Source organism: Halichondria panicea, chromosome 1 (genome assembly GCF_963675165.1).
Source record: "Halichondria panicea chromosome 1, odHalPani1.1, whole genome shotgun sequence".
In the NCBI taxonomy this organism is placed as follows: domain Eukaryota; kingdom Metazoa; phylum Porifera; class Demospongiae; order Suberitida; family Halichondriidae; genus Halichondria; species Halichondria panicea.
The window spans coordinates 2,208,427-2,229,157 of record NC_087377.1 but is presented as its reverse complement, the minus strand read 5'-3'; the positions used below and the strand labels follow the sequence as shown (position 1 = coordinate 2,229,157).

General features: G+C 42.2%; 1 protein-coding gene and 1 long non-coding RNA gene across 3 annotated transcripts; one reads left to right on the top strand and one right to left on the bottom strand.

The window, feature by feature from the left end:
- The first annotated feature begins 5,862 nt into the window (after nucleotides 1–5,862).
- Nucleotides 5,863–19,662, top strand: LOC135352076 (uncharacterized). 2 transcript variants are annotated; one of them, XM_064551228.1, is made up of 21 exons: nucleotides 5,863–6,494; nucleotides 6,712–6,765; nucleotides 7,299–7,328; nucleotides 7,562–7,887; nucleotides 8,288–8,389; nucleotides 8,675–8,773; nucleotides 9,038–9,145; nucleotides 10,399–10,458; nucleotides 11,317–11,382; nucleotides 11,495–11,545; nucleotides 11,911–12,072; nucleotides 12,959–15,168; nucleotides 15,610–15,859; nucleotides 16,177–16,224; nucleotides 16,335–16,667; nucleotides 17,069–17,407; nucleotides 17,820–18,278; nucleotides 18,433–18,507; nucleotides 18,813–18,879; nucleotides 19,056–19,173; nucleotides 19,499–19,662. In XM_064551228.1, coding segments are annotated over exons 1-17 (4,263 nt in total). In that variant the 5' UTR covers nucleotides 5,863–6,471; the 3' UTR covers nucleotides 17,822–18,278; nucleotides 18,433–18,507; nucleotides 18,813–18,879; nucleotides 19,056–19,173; nucleotides 19,499–19,662. The 2 variants fall into 2 exon arrangements, with proteins under 2 accessions (XP_064407298.1, XP_064407287.1); XM_064551217.1 differs by lacking the exons at nucleotides 5,863–6,494; nucleotides 6,712–6,765; nucleotides 7,299–7,328 and adding an exon at nucleotides 7,356–7,462.
- On the bottom strand, nucleotides 18,994–20,193 carry LOC135333326 (uncharacterized). The gene is made up of 4 exons (XR_010393824.1): nucleotides 20,035–20,193; nucleotides 19,697–19,902; nucleotides 19,481–19,585; nucleotides 18,994–19,152 (listed from the first exon to the last, which is right to left on the bottom strand). It is a non-coding gene; the product is annotated as an uncharacterized LOC135333326 (long non-coding RNA).
- Between the last annotated feature and the right edge of the window lie 538 nt (nucleotides 20,194–20,731).

Here is a 20,731-nt window from a genome sequence, read left to right as displayed (position 1 = left end):
TAGTGTACAGAGCCTATAGTGTGGTCCCACTGTGTGCACTGTAGCTAGTGTACAGAGCCTATAGTGTGGTCCCACTGTGTGCACTGTAGCTAGTGTACAGAGCCTATAGTGTGGTCCCACTGTGTGCACTGTAGCTAGTGTACAGAGCCTATAGTAGTGTGGTTCCACTGTGTGCACTGTAGCTAGTGTACACAGAGCCTATAGTGTGGTCCCACTGTGTACCCTGTAGCTAGTGTACAGAGCTTATAGTGTGGTCCCACTGTGTGCACTGTAGCTAGTGTACAGAGCCTATAGTAGTGTGGTCCCACTGTGTACACTGTAGCTGGTGTACATAGCTTATAGTGTGGTCCCACTGTGTGTACTGTAGCTAGTGTACAGAGCCTATAGTGTGGTCCCACTGTGTGCACTGTAGCTAGTGTACGGAGCCTATAGTGTGGTCCCACTGTGTGCACTGTAGCTGGTGTACGGAGCCTATAGTATGGTCCCACTGTGTGCACTGTAGCTGGTGTACGGAGCCTATAGTGTGGTCCCACTGTGTGCACTGTAGCTAGTGTACAGAGCCTATAGTGTGGTCCCACTGTGTGCACTGTAGCTAGTGTACAGAGCCTATATAGTGTGGTCCCACTGTGTGCACTGTAGCTAGTGTACAGAGCCTATAGTGTGGTCCCACTGTGTGCACTGTAGCTAGTGTACAGAGCCTATAGTGTGGTCCCACTGTGTGCACTGTAGCTAGTACATACAGAGCCTATAGTGTGGTCCCACTGTGTGCACTGTAGCTAGTGTACAGAGCCTATATAGTGTGGTCCCACTGTGTGCACTGTAGCTAGTGTACAGAGCCTATAGTGTGGTCCCACTGTGTGCACTGTAGCTAGTGTACAGAGCCTATAGTGTGGTCCCACTGTGTGCACTGTAGCTAGTGTACAGAGCCTATAGTGTGGTCCCACTGTGTGCACTGTAGCTGGTGTACAGAGCCTATAGTAGTGTGGTTCCACTGTGTGCACTGTAGCTAGTGTACACAGAGCCTATAGTGTGGTCCCACTGTGTGCACTGTAGCTAGTGTACAGAGCCTATAGTGTGGTCCCACTGTGTGCACTGTAGCTAGTGTACAGAGCCTATATAGTGTGGTCCCACTGTGTGCACTGTAGCTAGTGTACAGAGCCTATAGTAGTGTGGTTCCACTGTGTGCACTGTAGCTAGTGTACACAGAGCCTATAGTGTGGTCCCACTGTGTACCCTGTAGCTAGTGTACAGAGCTTATAGTGTGGTCCCACTGTGTGCACTGTAGCTAGTGTACAGAGCCTATAGTAGTGTGGTCCCACTGTGTACACTGTAGCTGGTGTACAGAGCTTATAGTGTGGTCCCACTGTGTGTACTGTAGCTAGTGTACAGAGCCTATAGTGTGGTCCCACTGTGTGCACTGTAGCTAGTGTACGGAGCCTATAGTGTGGTCCCACTGTGTGCACTGTAGCTGGTGTACGGAGCCTATAGTATGGTCCCACTGTGTGCACTGTAGCTGGTGTATAGAGCTTATAGTGTGGTCCCACTGTGTACACTGTAGCTAGTACATACAGAGCCTATAGTGTGGTCCCACTGTGTGCACTGTAGCTAGTGTACAGAGCCTATATAGTGTGGTCCCACTGTGTGCACTGTAGCTAGTGTACAGAGCCTATAGTGTGGTCCCACTGTGTGCACTGTAGCTAGTGTACAGAGCCTATAGTGTGGTCCCACTGTGTGCACTGTAGCTAGTGTACAGAGCCTATAGTGTGGTCCCACTGTGTACACTGTAGCTAGTGTACAGAGCCTATAGTGTGGTCCCACTGTGTGCACTGTAGCTGGTGTACAGAGCCTATAGTGTGGTCCCACTGTGTGCACTGTAGACTAGTGTACAGAGCCTATAGTGTGGTCTCACTGTGTGCACTGTAGCTAGTGTACAGAGCCTATAGTGTGGTCCCACTGTGTACACTCTAGCTATAGTGTACAGAGCCTATAGTGTGGTCCCACTGTGTGCACTGTAGCTAGTGTACAGAGCCTATAGTGTGGTCCGACTGTGTGCACTGTAGCTAGTGGTTGACTTATCGCTAATTTAAACACATAATATTATTTTGATAAAGAGCTACAAAATAGATTTGTATTAGGACAATGCAAATAGCTAGTGGTGACTTTAATAATTAAGGTTTTCATTTCAAATGAAGTGAAAGCAATAATAACATTTGTATGGGTTCACCACAGCATTCCATGTACTGCCAATATTCTGCCCAAACTATAGTTTGCTTGAGGATACAAATGTACTTCTCTACATAATATTTCAGGTTGGTTGGCAGAAGTCCTCTGTACACATAGCTCTAGTTAGCCAATGAAAAGTGAGATCTAATTAAATCATATGCATTGGTAATAAGCTAATTAAGGGAACAACTTGGGAATTAATGTGATCACTATAATTATTCACGACATCATTATTGTACAAGTATAGCAATCTAAATTGAAGCAATGTTCAATTATAGCCTTGACAGTTGTATTGTGTATGGGGTCTCATGTGACAGTGATAAAGTATTTGGTGTACATTTCAGAGTATTGCCACTACGTGCCGTTGCATGTCATTGGAAATAATGTAATGTATTTTGATCTGTACAGTTCAACCACATAAGACGATAGTGACAGCGACTGCAGCTCAGTTGAGTAGTGAGTGCTCGGATAATGCTCTTCTCCAGTTGTCTACCGAGATTGTTGGCTATGACAGATACAAGCACAGGCTGGGCCTCAGTGATGCTGAGATTGGTGCTATCGATCACACATTTGTTGGTATTTCAGGGAAATTCCTCGCTGCTCTAAAGAAGTGGAAGAGTAAAAATATTCTCCAATTCAATCCATTGAATTCAACAGCTACTTACGGTCGATTAGTGGAAATTGCCTCAGAGATTGAGGACGGAGAGGCAGTTTGCAGCATTCACAAGACCTGTGTGGAGCATACATGTGAGTTACCTTATTAACTTTGTGAGCTTGCTCGTCATGCAGTTGTGCCATGCCATAATAGTATACAGCATTCTAAGTACTTGATGGTTCTACTAGCCCTGAGGGCTCCTAAATCATGCACTCATGTTTTTAAACAGATTATTACTGGAATATTCATAAATCTGATCCCTATTTTCATTGCACACAGTGTTTTATTGCAATGTTTTGCTTATAAGGCTCTAGTTTATTGTGCTGTGCTCATGCTTTCATACAGATACTGGAGCTACTTGAAAGGGACGAATAAAGATGTCAAGTAAAGAAGCATGCAAGAATGTCAAGTAAAGAACTAACTCTGTGTTGACTATAAGTACTGACTATTATAATGCTCTGTGTTCTGTGTGTGTGTGCATACATGTATAATATACCATCACCTTCTATTTTTATACTTTTTTGGCAAAATTTCATTTCAGCTTTCTAGTTTAGTGACCCTTTACCATTGTTGTTGGGTACGGGATCACTTCAGTTGCAGCTTCTTGTTAACCACATAGCCTCAGATCAGAGAAGGCAGGCATGAGCGCGAGTAGCCTCGAGACCAACCTTTCCTTATAACAAACGGCTGGTCTCGAGGCTAGAGCGCGAACGATGGAGGATCATGCATTGCAGTCCTGATTAATGTTGGTGGATATGGTGGCTAGTCTGCAGAGGGAGCTGGATAATGCTAGGGTGAGTAGTGTCAGGTCTTATATTGAGTGGACCCAGATACTCTATCTATAAACTAGCTCTCTAGCTCCCTTTGTTGTAATGTATGGTCCCCCATTGCGTACTCATACTAATGTAGTGGGTGGTGTGTGATGAGTGGAGTGGGTGGTAGTGTACCTGCGTGCATGATGGTAGTCTATTGTCTTTATTGTGTCCATCAATTCCTCAGCCCTACACAGGTACCCGTGAGTGAGGGGGTGGGCAGCATCATCCTGCATCATAACTTGTGAGAAATATAAAGTTTGATAAGAGGCTTGCATGTTCGTTATCTGTTCCATATACGTAGAGTGTGTACGCAGTGTTGGGCTGTGAAGATACGTATAATTATGTGTGTTATTGTCGGCTATAATACAAGTACGTGTATAATAACTAATGTGGTTTGCAATTAGCTTATCTCAGTTGTAGGAGATTGTTCATGTGAGGTTTAGCAATGTACCCAATGGTACACAAGAATTCATGTCCTGGTCTGAGGAAAGAGTATGTGCAGGTATAAGGGCTTATACAAGGTCAAGGTACTGCCCTCTAAAACCACCACTTAGTCCACTTGGGTATATACTTATTGCAATTGCTAACTGCATGTCAACTTTACCTATACAGCTAACTTCCCTCCTCTCATCTATGGTCCAGAGGCTGTACTGGTGTACTCATGACAAGGGCAGTATCAATGTGATATTGGTGGATGGACTGCCAGCTGGGACCACTCTACAGCCTACCCCTGCATGAGGGCAACTATACACTGCATGGAGTACACCTTCAGACTGCAGTTTGATGGGATTGCTGATATTGCTCTAGTGTGTTAGTCCATGCATACACTGATGAGCTGGAGGCTGGCTCAACTCTGGAAGTGCAGGTAAAGATGGTTGATGACTTGTAGCAATGTATTAGACCTTTGGTGGAGGGAGGTCAATATTGAGCAACCATATGCTAGCTGAGTTGGCATGGGCTGAGAGGTTTCATTTGTCATTGTATTTTAAACTACAGTATGGTGTAATTATTTATCCATGCATGTATGGATGGACATGTGGCAGTACTATTGGAGGTGACCTTTCACTAATTATGACCTTTCAATGACATTCAACCAAATTGCTTTGTGTACTGTGAAAGGGGTGGAATGTGACACCTCTCTGAAAAGGGCAATGATTATGTTTACTGGGAAACAAGGCTGAAAGGGGAGAAATTCCTCTTTATGTGTGGTCCCCACTGTGTACACTGTAGCTAGTGGTTGACTTATGTTTTTTGTAATAAGGTTTGCATTTTGTGAATGTGGTCTGTCTGTGTAAGACTGTGGAATGTGGGGATGAGTGGAGAATTTCCTTGAATCACGTTTACTGAACCATGTTAAGTGGTAGTCATTTGAAAGCTCTCAATGAACACTGAATACCCATAATTATCATCACACCCTCACACAACACACACCTGCCCACACACAGGCACTGGGCGTACTACTGTTCAAGCTGTGCTTCATGGATACTCCATTTGGTGACAACCCTCTAGCCATAGTCAGTGCTCAGTACAGCATTCCTGAAGACTCTCCCTACACACAAGACCCAGCTGCATAACTTGAGAGGTACATGTACACACACACACACACACACACACCCTCCACCCCCTCACACCCTCCATCCCCTCACACACACACACACACACACACACACACACACATCTTATAGTCAGTACCACTGGGTATACGTATAAAATCTAGTTTAAGACTATTGTAATAGTGGGGTTTTTTCTTTAATTTGTGAACTGGACCTGTTTTTTCAGAGCTAATTATAATTATTTAAGAACACACACTAGCTACAGGTGCTATGATACTCTGCCATCCTTAAGTGTATTGCTCTAATAATACGTGTATTCTCCCCCTCCCTTGTAGGCTGCCTGTTGACCTCTGACCCTGAGCTGCGTCCCAGTATCTGGCAAGTGTGTGAGGTGGTGTCCAGGATCACAGGAACCACCAACCATGTCACTAATGTCTTTGTGAGTACCTTACTATTAGTATACCCTGTGTATGTATAGTGGTGGGTAGACCAACAGTGGCTGTATTATAGAGGGTGGCCTGCTAACACAGGTCCAAACACATGCTATGGAGACTTTGAGGCCCATTAACCTGGCTGTATTATAGAGGGTGGCCTGCTAACACAGGTCCAAACACATGCTATAGAGACTTTGAGGCCCATTAACCTGGCTGTATTATAGAGGGTGGCCTGCTAACACAGGTCCAAACACATGCTATAGAGACTTTGAGGCCGGCTGTATTATAGAGGGTGGCCTGCTAGCACAGGTCTATAATGGAGACTTTGAGGTTGGCTGTATATTTAAGTGAGCATTTCGTTTGAGCTAGTAACACGAACGGTGGACAAAAATTCACCCACCTTATATTTATATCCACCCACCTACTCCCCCCCCCACACACACACACAAGAGTACAATATTCCACTTGAGACTCTCTTGTTTTCCCACTGTAGGTATATATGAGAGCTAAACTGGATGTCTGCCCTTTCAAAGAGCTGGAGGATTTCAAGAGCTGCTCACTAGAGAACTGTGTAGTTACTAGTTACCTAGGTCACCACCATTAATGTGCTATTGTTTATAGTGTGGTGGCTGTGAATCATTATCAACACCCACTCAAATAATTATAATTGTGTATCTAAAAATAGATCAGTTTAATTAGTAGGGGAAGGCCCCAGAAAGAGGGTGTGGCACTTTGCTTTGTTATGTTTACTGCACTGAGAAATAAGGGGCAAGTGTTTGAATAAAGCTTCAATGGCTACTGGAGAAGACTCAGGGTGAGTGAACATGTAGACCTTGTGATTGCATGGAGGGAGGATCATTCCTTTAATTAGTCAGAGGTGGAATCACCTCATCAGAATTGGAGCTCATCAATGGAAGCTCTGCATGAGCTAGTAACTTGCATATACCACCATGCATCAAGAAGTACTTTGATTGTAATAATTATTATAATTGTCCGTACACAAACTTGACCCCCTAACACACACACATCAGGTTAGTGCCGTGGAGTCGCAAGAAACTCGGTTTCAAGACCCCAGAGAGGAGAACGTGAGCAAAGTACAGTTTAGCTTGCAATTAATTTTAACGGGCTATAAAAATATTATAGCTAATCATTGTCAGGGTGTCATACAGGGATATCCCCCCTCTGGCTCCAATCCCCCCCCCCCCCCCCTAAAATTCAGGTACTATAGCTGTATGACTGAGTGACCATAGCTGGCAGTGTTACATACTAAAACAGGGTATATATACACTGTAAAAACAAATGGGTTGAAATAACCCATTTTTGGTTGCCTGAATTGCAATTTTGCAGCAATTTTGCAATTCAGGCAACCAAAAATGGGTTATTTCATTATAATTGAAATAACAGTTGACCTTTTTCAGAAAAATGTTCTGGTTACTTTTCAAAAGCACGCCTTATTTCCCCCTCTATACTAAATCCTTATTGACACCATATAGTGTGGAGCTTATAAATGCTCACAAGAGCTTATTAATGTACATTGTATACACCCACACATACACACACACACACACACACACACACACACACACACCCACACCCACACACACACACATGCACACAGGAGGCTGGACACTGTGCCAGATACACCCAGGTAAGCAATTTGTTGAATTGCATGTCCCACACACACACCCACCCACACACACACATGCACACATACCATACACACACACACACACACCTACACACATCACACAGGAGACTGGAAACTGAACCAGATACACCCACGTAAGCAATTTGTTGTTGCATGTCACACACGCACACCTACCTACAAAATGTACCTATACCCACACACACACACACATGCACACACTATTGTACATGCAGTGTTCAGGAGCAGCTGGCCAGGGATCTGTGGGAGGCTGTAGGCAATAAGGATGTCAGCAAAGTGAGGTCCGTTTTGGGACAGGGGGCCAACCCCAATCACCAGCTCTACTGGAGTGAGGAGTGGGATAAGAAGCTTTATAATTGGCCTCCAGTACACCTAGCATGCCTGGGGGGCTCCCTGGAGATCACTAGAGCACTCGTTAGTGGTGGAGCTGATATAGAGAAAGGTGATGGAAGATTGGGCATGACTGCATTTCACTGGGCGTGTTATGGAGGACATATGGAGACTGTGGTGTACTTATCACAAGAGGTGAAATGTCATATTGGTAAGTGTGTGTCAGTCGCGGTAGTGTTCATAGCTAAAGTATTGAGCCCAACAAGAATGTTTTTATAGATTGTTTAATTTCCTAGATTACAAAACATGCATGTGTTGATGTACATGTAGATTGTAATAATAATTATAAGACATGTTTTTTCAAGTAATTTCTCATTTCCCACAATCCTTGATACTATGTACACGCACACTAATAACATAATTATCTCACCCAGCTGGGATAATTACTGACCAGCACCGAGAAGCTTATAATACTGCATGGTGTATTTATTATCATAATTATCATAATTAACTTCAATTTTGAATACTATACAAACCAATAATACATTTTAGTTGAGTTGTCATTGTGTGTGCATGTCATCACTACTCTGAAGTTATATCACCACATACAGATGTGAGGAACAAGGTGGACGAAACACCACTACACGATGCTTGTTGGAGAGAACATATACAAGTTGTGAAATACCTTGTGGAGGTACTCAAGGTTGATGTTGGTGAGCCATTTTTGTAGTGGGTACCGTTTCATTAGATCCTCTGATTGGAAATGTAAACAACCCGTGAATTAATCAGTGTACCTGTATGTATCATCATGTAGTCATAATTATAATTATGGTAACTGTAATACAATACATACACGATACTAATATTATAATAATAGGCATGGTGTATTTATTATCATAATTAACTTCATTTTGAATACTATACAAACCAATAATACATTTTAGTTATGTTGTCATTGTGTGTGCATGTCATCACTTCTCTTATATCACGACATACAGATGTGAGGAACAAGTGGAACGAAACACCACTGCACTATGCTGGTGCGAATGGACATATACAAGTAGTGCAATACCTGGAGGTACTCAAGGTTGATGTTGGTGAGTCATTTTTGTAGTGGGTACTGTTTCATTAGATCCTCTGATTGGAAATGTAAACAACCCGTGAATTAATCAGTGTACCTGTATGTATCATCATGTAGTCATAATTATAATTATGGTAACTGTAATACAATACATACACGATACTAATATAATAATAGGCATCCTGTACTCAATAAGTATCTGATTGTGCTGATTGTGCATGCATGGTAATGGTCAATGCTGTCAGTACTACTACAAGATCTCTGTCCCTTACCTGTCCAGATGTGACTGATGATTATGGCAGGACTCCTCTTGACAGGGCAGTACAGTTTGGTCACACTGACATTGTTGAATATCTCCGGTCTCTGCAGCCCTCCACTCCTAAACCAGGTATGTGTCACTAGAAACCCCATACCTAATTTCCACAAACAGTGGTGTATGAAGCTTAAATTTGGTACACCAATAGAGCAAGCCATGCCGGTTTCATAGATACCATCATTGTTTTTGTAAGACAAATGGTTGTGGTACAATTACGTGTTTTGTAGACCCCTAATAATACCGGCGTGGAATGTGAAACGTCATACCGTATAGCGGGTAATTTTCGTGGGGTAATGTATTCGTTATTTTCGTGGGCAAGCTGACCTCCACAACGTAGGCATGGCTTACCGGAACATAGAAATGCAGGCGGGAAACGAGACTAAACGAAATTTTTACTCACAAAAACCATCGTTTCTTGAGTTGAAAATTTTTTTACCCGCTATACGGTAATCAGGAGTTCATTAATGACAACTCCCACGCACATTCCATTCTACTTCTTGGCCTATAATACATCACTAAAGTCTATTTGCGTTGAGTTCAGCCCCGGAAGTTATGTGATCAATTATGGCTTCATTTATGGTTGACAAGTATGCCAGGGACTTTTACATGGTTAACTTTTAGCTGGTTGGAGCTTACCAGCTCTACAGCATGCAGATAAGAAACGCTTTTAACAAGGAACCCAATGGTATACAATTGTGTATGTATGAAGCTTAGGGTTAGAAAATTTCAAGGCAAAGTTATGAGTTATGACAAGTCTATGAAGGTCAACCTCAACAAATAGACTTTAGCACTGTTTAGAAAAAATTTGCATATTCAAGCTTTGAAGTGGTTACTGCTAATGAGGTGTCTATCCAACTAAGAAACCTGCTAGCAGGTCACTATCTGAGTTAGTGACCTGCTAGCAGGGCTCTAACTAGTACCCACAAAAATGCATTTTCTAAGCAGATAGACCATGAGATAGACCATGTGTAGTAAGCTGGATAGTAACCATCGGAGTGATTAGTGGCTTCTGCAAGCCACTACACTCCCTCAGGTTTACTACCAGCTAAGAAACCTGCTACACATGGTCTAACTAATACGTAAACTGTTAGGAAATCAGCACAAACCACAGCATGACCGTGTGTGTGTGTGTGTGTGTGTGTGTGTGTGTGTGTGTGTGTGTGTGTGTGTGTGTGTGTGTGTGTGTGTGTGTGTGTGTGCGTGCGTGCGTGCGTGCGTGCGTGCGCGTGTCTATACTAGATCAGAGAGGTTCTGAATCACTATTGCAGTTGTATATACTTTATGTGTTAGATGACATAATTATTAATTGTTACTGTCACACTCAGATACTCGAAATGGTTCTGAACAACTTCTTTCTAATTCAATTGTTGACAAGACCTCATCAAGTGAGTAATACCAGGCTAGGGCATACAGTGCATGGGGAGGAAAGTGGATCAATTTATCCCCCCCCCCCCATAATGTTAGGGATATCCCCTGGTTCACTTTCCCCCACCCACTAACATTTGCTCTAACATTAATTTGGCATTCAATTACGCACTAGTCTAACATGTTCCTATAGCCAAGCTAGGGTAAAGTGGTTTACTTGCCTAAACATTACGTTGCCATAAATCTCTAGTAACCATGTCATTGAGTGTTACCAAGAGTTCATTACGCAACTCCAATAGACTGTGTACAAAAAGCATTCCTCCACTCCTACGTTACAGATACTGGCTGTTGTAACCGCAACAAGTAGGAAAGGCAATGAATAAAATTAGTAACGCTGTTATTCATTGCCTTTCTACCCCAGTTGTAAATGAATAACATTAGTGATAATCATCACTGTGTTATTCATTGAAATTTGATTTCACAGTTTATACAACAGCATGTGGTTGTGACGTAGGCCTGAAGGAACGCCTACTATGGTTTTAAGTGGAGTTGCGTACTCTTCCTAATGAACTCTTGGTGTTACATATCCTATGTGATTAGTAATATGCTATACACTGAGCATCTACTCCCCTACCATGTTAGGTTTATTAATGCTGAGTCAGCTAAACATGTTTTAATCCTCACCCAGAGGACGCAGGAGCAATAGTCTAATAATTACGGTCTTAATGACGAATGTTATTCATTGCCTTTCCTACAGCAGTTGAGATTTTTATCAGCATTGTATGTCTCAACCTTTTTTCAGTGTATGGCCTATAGTCAGTCATTGGAGTTGATTTTTATGTACTGACTGTCAGACAATTGTCTCATTCCTCCTCCAGTGACCTCTGACCCTCTGTCTGGTCAACAGACACCCAGTGCTGGCGATGAACAACCAGAAACAACTGGTAGGAGACTCTATTATAGCCCAACAATGATCATGTGCCTACCCATCTACTGTAGAACGAAGACCTTTCGGTTATATACTGTGTTACATGACTTGTTACTTGTACACCTCAGATACTCAAAATGATTCCACACAACTTTCAACGGATGACCAAACCTTGTCAAGTGAGTAATGAAAGTGGACCAATTTACCCTCCCCCCCCCATAATGTTAGGCTATAATTATTATAATGTGTATTCAATTACTACCTTGTATGATTGAGTATGTGAAAAGACAACGTATATAAAGCCGCCCAGAATTCGATCACCTAAGAACACCTAATTAAACTGGGCACATGTCCTATTTCCCTGTATAGTGTTCATTTTAATATTTCTATTGAATCAGTGATTCAGATTGTCTTGAAGTGTTATAGCTGAAGTCACGTATCATGTTAACACTAGCCAATAATGCACAAATATGTCAGTATGTATTCATTTGGTGTTTTTTTTAATTATTGTCAGCTGTGTCAACATTGCTGGTTGTGTTTGCAGGCACTCCATTGACTGAGGAAGGCTCTGATGCTCTAGAAAAGCTGCTCCTAGACAACAAAATCTCTTTGACTGGTGAAAGGACATATGAGACAGTAGTTCACCACCTTCGTGAGCTCGGACATATGGAACTTGCAGCCAACCTGAGGGAAAACCTCGACAAAGGTGGGTAGTAGTTAGTAAGAGCTGTGGGTAGTAGTAGGTGGGTTGCTGTATTGAAGTTACACTCACCTGTGTTGTTGCATTGCATGAAGCCCCTCAAGATGAAAGGGGGAACATAACAGCCATAACTTTAGTACTGTAGATATGAGACCTTTTAAATAATATTATGTTTATACTATTTTATAGTTGAATAGCACGATCGAGGGCATAACGTACTTATGATGGTAGATATTGCACGTTGTGATACTTCAATATATATTCCATTACTACAATAACGAATATGATGTATACTGTATCGTTATACATTTTGAATGACCTGCCTTACGTTGCTGTTCCATTTTTACGCCAGTGGTTCAACGACTGTTTTAAAAATGCAACGGGTAAATTATTCTGCTCATGTGACGGCTATAATGTAGTTTGGAGATTTCCTTTGTAACCCAAATCAGACAGTTTAGTTTGTCTCTAAGGTGGCACGTTTATTATTATGCCTCGACTGTTTTGTTTGTCTCTACTTTAATACAGCAACCCACCTACTACACACACAAGTGTTTTCTTTTCAGTTTAATAAGGGATAATTATCCTTCTTTCTTGCTTTCTTGAGGTCTTGGTATAAAGCCACAACAATTAATACTACAACGCAATGATGCAATAGATGCGTGTACATAAGTCCATTATTTTATACACTTTCTTCTCATGTTTTTTACAGACTGCTTGTTATAGATACTAATTATACTTTCTGTTCGATAATACAAATCACATCTATAACACTCTATTGAGCGAAAGCGTATCATGGCGAGAGGCATTAGCACAGCGCAGCTCGTTTCTTTTACAGTATGTTAATTTTCTGTGTTTGAATAGGTGTCACCAAGTAAATGCTGTTTCCCTGCAGTTATCAAATGGCAGCGTCGATACCTCGATAGACTCATGACTCTAATGGTTGATAAAGAAACAATCGATATGTGCACTCTGAAACTGTGTCTCGTTGGTCCGCCTCACGTTGGGAAAACAACCACACTCAATCGTCTACTGCAAGTGTATGAAAACATTCAATCAGCTGGAGACAAAGCGAAACATCCAAGCACTCTACTAGCTAACTGTATCCAAGTTATGGCGTTGATTAATAAAGATGAGTGGATATCTTCCAAGGATGTCGATGAAGAAGCCAAGATGATATTTGGTTATCTATGTGGCAATTTAACTCTCGATGAAATAGATATACCCAATGAAGAATCGATAAAGGCCACCCGATCTGAAGAAACAGTACCTTACAAAGTCCACACACAAACTGTACAACAAGCCACACTTACCGACTCTGAGGATAAAGCCGCTGTAACCCACAGCAACAAACTAGCACAGGTCATTCTTCGACTGCAAAAGCTGATAAAGACCGGAAACTACTCCCAAATGGCCAAATGTCTTGGCAACACCTTGCTGAACATAAACGATGTCGGAGGCCAACCTGAATTCCTAGAAATGCTACCAGCCCTGAGCAATGGTCCCGCCATGTATCTAGTGTTCTTGGATCTGAGCAAGGAACTTGACAAGCCCTACAAGATTCCCTTCTGTCGTGATGGCAAAGTCATCACTCCTTATAAATCAATGCACACAGTGAAAACCGCAGTCTCTCAAATCCTCTCATCCATTGCTAGTGTGCGTCACATGTCGGAAATTTCGAAGCCTCTCTTAAAAACTCCTCAGTTGAAGGAAAAATTTGAAGCTTTTCTCACTGTCCCTCCAGTGGCAGCCCTAATAGGTACCCACAAGGATAAGCTTGGTGGAGACTCTCCAGAAAAAGAAAGATTGACCAGAGACAAACTGCTGGAGATAAACGCAGCATTGAAACCAACAACCAAAACTTTCGAGAAAATTTTAGTTTTTCCCAAGCAAGAAAGTAACACTTCTGATGACACTGCTGATAAAGATGCTTCCGACAGGATGTCCTTTTTTGCCCTAGATAACAATAAAGGCACAGAGAACGCTGAAATTTCTCCATTACGTGGCTTATTGAATAAACTATTTTACTCTCGCTTCGGCAAAACCTCTCTTCCAATATCAAAAAATTGGCTTGTACTAGGAATTATTCTTCGAAAGGAATATCAAATTGTTACAGTAGAAGATTGTATCGAAATAGGCAAAAGGTTGGAGATGGATGAAGAAGAAACCACAATCTGCCTCCTCTACCTTCATAGTATAGGATCGATCCTGTACTATACGGATGTTCCCGATGATGATGATCCACGCTGGCTCCTCAAAGGTCACGTTATCTGCTTACCTCAAGTGATCTTCGATAGCATAAGCCAACTGATAATCGTTTCGATGCAGAATGTTCATGATGGAGGCCTCAACACCGAGTTTGAGATAGCAGAATTGATCAGGAAAGGTCAGTTTACACTAGAGGCCATCGAGAGACATTGCAAATTAGATGTTCAAGTTTCCAAAAATCTGAAAAACAATTTACTAATACCATCCGGACCGCTTGTGAAACTTCTCAAGTACCTCAACCTTCTCTCTGATATCACACACAAAGATGAAGATGGTGAACGAATCACGTACCTCATGCCGGCTATATTGGAGTGTGCTTCACCAGAGGAGCTGACCAACCCACCTCAACCAGACACCAACAACCCAGAACCACTCCACATCACATTTAGCTTTGGTTACGTACCAACAGGAGTCTTCTGTGGGCTCATCACTCGACTAGTTTCCCAAGGCCCTCATAAAATTCTCGGATTGACGTGGGAATTGGTGGAAGATGGCGTCAAACGAAACTGCGTCTCCTTTTATGTTGACTACGTACACAAAGTGACACTGCTCTCTCACGACAGAAGCTACGAGATACGAGTTGAACGCAATGCAAAACAGATGAATTTTCCTCTTCACGATCTTTGCTCTCACACTCTGTCAGCAATCCTGTATTCTCTCAAGATCCTGTTCCCAAAGTTGAACCTCAGTGTTGCATTTCAATGCTCCTGTCCCAAACACGCAGCAAGCAAGAGTCTCAACAACCTTTGCACCCTTGTTGAAGGCCGACAGATTCACTTCCTGTGTGGTAGAAGTCCCGTCACCCTCAGTGAAGCACAACAAGTGTGGTTGGGGAAGGTGAGTTATTCTCGTGCTTGTTGGCTATAGTTAAGTGTGTTCTAGCTAATGATTAACTGTTGAGCGATTTTGCCTTGAATAGATATATTTATGGTAAGACCATCAGATCAGCTATATCAGGTACACATAGATTTACTATCGTCTTTGCCAACTTTCCTTGTGCTAAGCTCTGTACATGAGTGCATGGCTGGTAACACATTATTTGAATACTGAACGTCATTTAGCAGCTTGACGCACATAGCTAGACGATACAGAATCCATGTAGTAAGACACTCCATCCCCTCATGTGCTCCTGGCTATAAGTATATAGCTGATTATGATGGTCTCAGTTTCAGTGTTGTACACGTACGTAGCTTGAAGCTCAGAGTATACACTATACATTGTGCAGATGGGCTAAAATGTGTTATAATTATTCTTAATGCATAATTCTCTGTTATCTAGGTTGCCAGCATTGGTCAGAAGGCAAGCTTGTGTGTGCTCAAGTTTGTTAGAATTCCTGCAAAGCAGTTTTCCTTTGATTGGAGCAAAGTGGGAGATGATGACACAGCACCTGTTCTCACCAAACCCAACACTGTGAGCTTCCCGAGTGTGAGAGAGGAGGACTTTGGTCACTACCAGTGTGAGGTGAAGAATGCAGCTGCTGGGAAAGTGCTCCTCACTCTCTACACAGCTCTCTACAAAGAGGACACAAGTCAGTTATCTAACCTCAAGTAACTGCTTTCTTTGTTGTTCGTAATCCCTAAGCCCTACAACTTCTATACTTACATGTATTACATAACCAATGTGACAATAGAACTCTTACAACTGCCCAATTCCATTTACCATTAATTTTTTAGTGTGATCCATTTCAGCATTACACAAGTAAAAGGTGTTCAATTTTGATGGTATTATAAACCAGCTTCAGACAAAAATGTTAGCTCCTAGGTCTAAGAGTAGCTTGATCGTAACATTGTGTAATGAAGTGGTACTCTAGTGCATGACTGTTATATTGTCATATCCTCCTCACAGGTAATGCAGTGACTCCACTAGCCACTCCACACACAACCACTCCGTCAGGTAGCAGATACTGTGCATTGGTTTGTAGTATTATTTTGTAAATTGGAACAGTACTGTACATTTTATAGAGGAAATGATGTCACTTAACTGTGTATGTTTTATCTGTACAGTTCAACAATGTGAGTTGACAGCGACTACAGCTCAGTTGAGTGAAGAGTGCTCGGATGAAGCTCTTCTCCAGTTGTCCACCGAGATAGCTGGCTATGACAAATACAAGCTCAGGCTGGGCCTCAGTGATGCTGAGATTGAGAATATCGATCAAACCATTGATAATATCCCAGGGAGATTTCACGCTGCTCTAAAGAAGTGGAAGAGTAAAAGCATCATTTTCGATAATCCATCGAAATCGTCAGCTACTTACGATCGATTAGTGGAAATTGCCTCAGAGATTGAGGACGGAGAGGCAGTTTGCAGCATTCACAAGGCCTGTGTCAAGGATACACGTGAGTTACCTTATTAACTTTGTGAGCTTGCTCGTCATGCAGTTGTGCCATGCAATAATAGTATACAGCATTCTAAGTACTATAATTGTACATGTACATGTCATTGGTACGACTCTCTCCTATAATTATACTTGCTTATTTCCCCTGCCTAATCCATTGTTTCACATGTTTGTTGGAACTTTAATATTGATTTTAGCATAAGCTAATTAAGGGAACAACTTGGGAATTAATGTGATCACTATAATTATTCACGACATAATTATTGTACAAGTATAGCAATCTTCAATTATAGCCTTGACAGTTGTATTGTGTATGGGGTCTCATGTGACAGTGATAAAGTATTTGGTGTACATTTCAGAGTATAGCGTTGTATGTCATTGGAAATAATGTGATCTGTACAGTTCAGCCACATAAGACGATAGTGACAGCGACTGCAGCTCAGTTGAGTCAAGAGTGCTCGGATGAAGCTCTTCTCCAGTTGTCTACCGAGATTGCTGGCTATGACAGATACAAGCTCAGGCTGGGCCTCAGTGATGCTGAGATTGGTGCTATTGATCTGACAATTGTTGGTATTCCAGGGAAATTCCTCGCTGCTCTAAAGAAGTGGAAGAGTAAAAATATTCTCCAATTCAATCCATTGAATTCAACAGCTACTTACGGTCGATTAGTGGCAATTGCCTCAAAGATTGAGGACGGAGAGGCCGTTCGCAGCATTCACAAGGCCTGTGTGGAGCATACATGTGAGTTACAAATAATTATACCTAGTTTATGATCACTTCGACCATTACCTTTGTGAGCTTGCTTGTCAGTACAGTAGTGCCATGCAATAGTGAATTGTATAATTATAGTAAGAACAATGTTAGCAATACACACTGTCAAAATGGTACCGTATAGCGGGTAAGTTTCGTGGGGTAAAAAATTCGTTCAACTCCGAGAAAAGGTGGTTTTCGTGAGTAAAAATTTCGTTTAGTCGTGTGGCTGCACGGCATTCCTACGTTCCGATAAGCCACGCCTACGTTAAAATTTCGTGGAGGTCAGCCTGCCCACGAAAATAACGAATTTTTACCCCACGAAAATAACCTGCTATACGGTATTGGATATATACTGCAAGTGTAGGTTTGCTAGTTGCTGACTCCCTCCCTCCTCATGCAGGACTGGAGGTCATGGATCAGTCAACACCATCAGACACTACCAACACTATAGAACCATAAGCACATTTGCACATTATTTTGTTTTGTTTGACGCTTATTGTGGTAATGATAATGAAGTGGATCAAGATAATTTTACTGACAATGTTCTTGGTATGGATCGTTCAACTTGGGTACAAATAATTATTAGTCAGTAATCCGGTAAAGATCACTGCAGTAATGAATTTATAAATTCCGATTATACGCCATGACGTCACGTTGCGGGAACACCCCCGCAGCCATATTGATTTTTAAAAAATGCACAAATTAATCAGTTCTTAGAAAACTGTTCGTAACTTGAAAGCGCTTCGACTTTTGATTGTGCAAGTTAGACTAGGAAGAAAGACCAGTCAAAGATCTACAAGATGATGCCCGAATCGCTTACTATCTCGAAGGATTGGCTGTGATCTGCTTCTGTCAAGCGGTAAGTAGTAGTTACGTATAATACTGCTTTGTTACATGGCTTTTTAGATTCGCTAGAAGCTTCATACAGCCTAATACTTATTGTAGTAAGTATATAAGACGTAGCTGTAGAGTTTGTAGTGCTGAGAAGCGTTGCTTAGCCTTTTTCTGTGCAGCTACACAAGGTACTGGGTGTGGCTTATAACCTGAGGCAGCTATGTGTAAAGAGAAACAGTGACAGTGGTAAAAAGGTGAGTACAAGCTTCCTAAGCTGTATGTTGACTCTACTGAATGTTTAGAGTCTACTTTAGGGCCTGCATCACCTATTATAGACTTCAATTTATTTAAAATCAGGCCCATAAAATTAATATTAAAAATACAACCGGTTGTAGTTGCTACAGTACTTGTTCGTACTTGTTGCATGCGTTTGTAGAATTGCTAGAAGCTCTATGGTCTGGTACTGACTGTACATGGTAGATAGTAGTTGTATCTAGAATTGGTAGTGCTAAGCAGCATTGATTAGCCTTCTTTGTGTACGTATGTACACTACATGTAGGTGTGACTGGATCCAATAATCAGAGGTGGGGCCACGTATGTACAGTGACAGTGGCAGTAGCAACGAGGTGAGCCAGGATACGTATTACGTTTGTTGACTACACCAACATTATGTTTAGAACTCGTTATAATTATATAGCCCTTGAATAGTAAAATAATAGCCTCGCCTTTTGTTCTTCGAACCTTGAAAAACATTTTTTTTACCATCAGTAACGATTATAATTCTTTGCGTAACTAACAATAGATATAAAAAGTGTCTGATGTCTGTGGCTACTGCTGATACTTTGCTGTCACACTATGCACTGCCACTGGGTCCCTTTTGGAGTACCTTGGAGTCGCCTCTGTCAAGAGTAGAATACACGGTTAGACACACGCACACATACAAGCACACACACACACACACACACTCAAACACACACACACACGCACGCAAACACACACACACACACACACACACACACACACTCAAACACACACACACGCAAACACACACACGCACGCACGCAAACACACACACATACGTACGCAAACACACACACACACACATACGTACGCAAACACACACACACACATACGTACACACACACACACACACACACACACACACACACACACACACACACACACAAATCCACTTACACACATACACACACACACAAATCCACTTACACACATACACGCGCACAGACAATGCCATGTACAGGAAGGTTGACGTTGGTGGTAGGACTTTCACAACAGTGCTCAGCTCATGCAGTGTCAATGTCCTATCCAGATCTACATTTTTGATAATTTATTGTTGTAATTATTGTTGTACTGTACCGGGTATTTGATAATCTTGTTTTTATTCTATACATTGAGTGAAGCCATTTTATTTGTTGCATTTACCTTCAAGCTCCTCTCCAAACTGTTCTCAATCAGAAAACTCATCATCACTGCCCTCCATGACTGGCACATCTCTGTTACCTTGCTGTACTCTGGCCACTGGGTCTTCCATGTCAATCTGTGCAGGTCCCAGAGCTAGTGGGTAGCCTACAATTTCATGCAGCACCTCCTCACTGATCTAGTGTGGCCTCTTAGCCATGCTAGTAGCTCTATATAATATTTCGATAGTGTTTGTTCATGCCAATAATTAATAAATAATTTGTAAACTAGCTACATATTCAAGCGTGTATTGCCAAAATATTTTCTGCACAGTACGAAGTTTTGACTGCATATATACTTACCTGAACAGTAACTGGACGTAGTAGTAGCGTTAAAATAGCAGCAGCCGCTCCCTGGTTTCTTTAGAGCAGAGAGAAGCCGGATTACTGCGGTTGACGCAAAAATGCGTCTATGGCGTCATACCGACATGACACATAAATGCGTCTGCGGCGTATAATCGGATAATTATAGCTACCGTAGACTCGACTCTGCAAGAGCTTCACAGCTAGGCAGCATTGAAACAGTATATAGCTCAGTATATAGATCCCAGTTGCTAACAGAGATGGCTCCATGCACACGAGGCTACAAGCAGTGAAGAGAGAGAGAGCTAGCCAGAGAGTGACTGTCTCAAGGCATCCTGACTAAGTGCTGCTGCTGGTGGATATGGTGACTAGTCTGCAGAGGGAGCTGGACAATGCTAGGGTGAGTAGTGTCAGGTCTTATTGAGTGGACCCAGATACTCTATCTATAGACTATAGCTCTCTAGCTCCCTTTGTTGTAGTGCACCTATCATGCCCCAGAGGTCGGGGAGGTCCGACATGCGTGCACGAATCACTACAAGTGGACATATCACGTGACCACAATGCACTGAACTATATAGTGATTCGTGCACGCATGTCAGACCTCCTCTGGTGTTGCCCCACTACCCCCCCCCCCTCGGGACATACGGGGAAATTTGACAATCCAAGTGTGGGTGATGACATCTACTTTCGATACACA

Excerpts from the sequence above, each read along its gene's own strand:
- LOC135352076 (XM_064551228.1), top strand. The coding sequence starts at position 6,472 with ATGGCTACTGGAGAAGACTCAGG. Across the intron at positions 8,390-8,674 it reads GGTACTCAAGGTTGATGTTG|ATGTGAGGAACAAGTGGAAC; the intron begins GTGAGCCATTTT and ends CACGACATACAG. Across the intron at positions 12,073-12,958 it reads GAGGGAAAACCTCGACAAAG|TTATCAAATGGCAGCGTCGA; the intron begins GTGGGTAGTAGT and ends GTTTCCCTGCAG.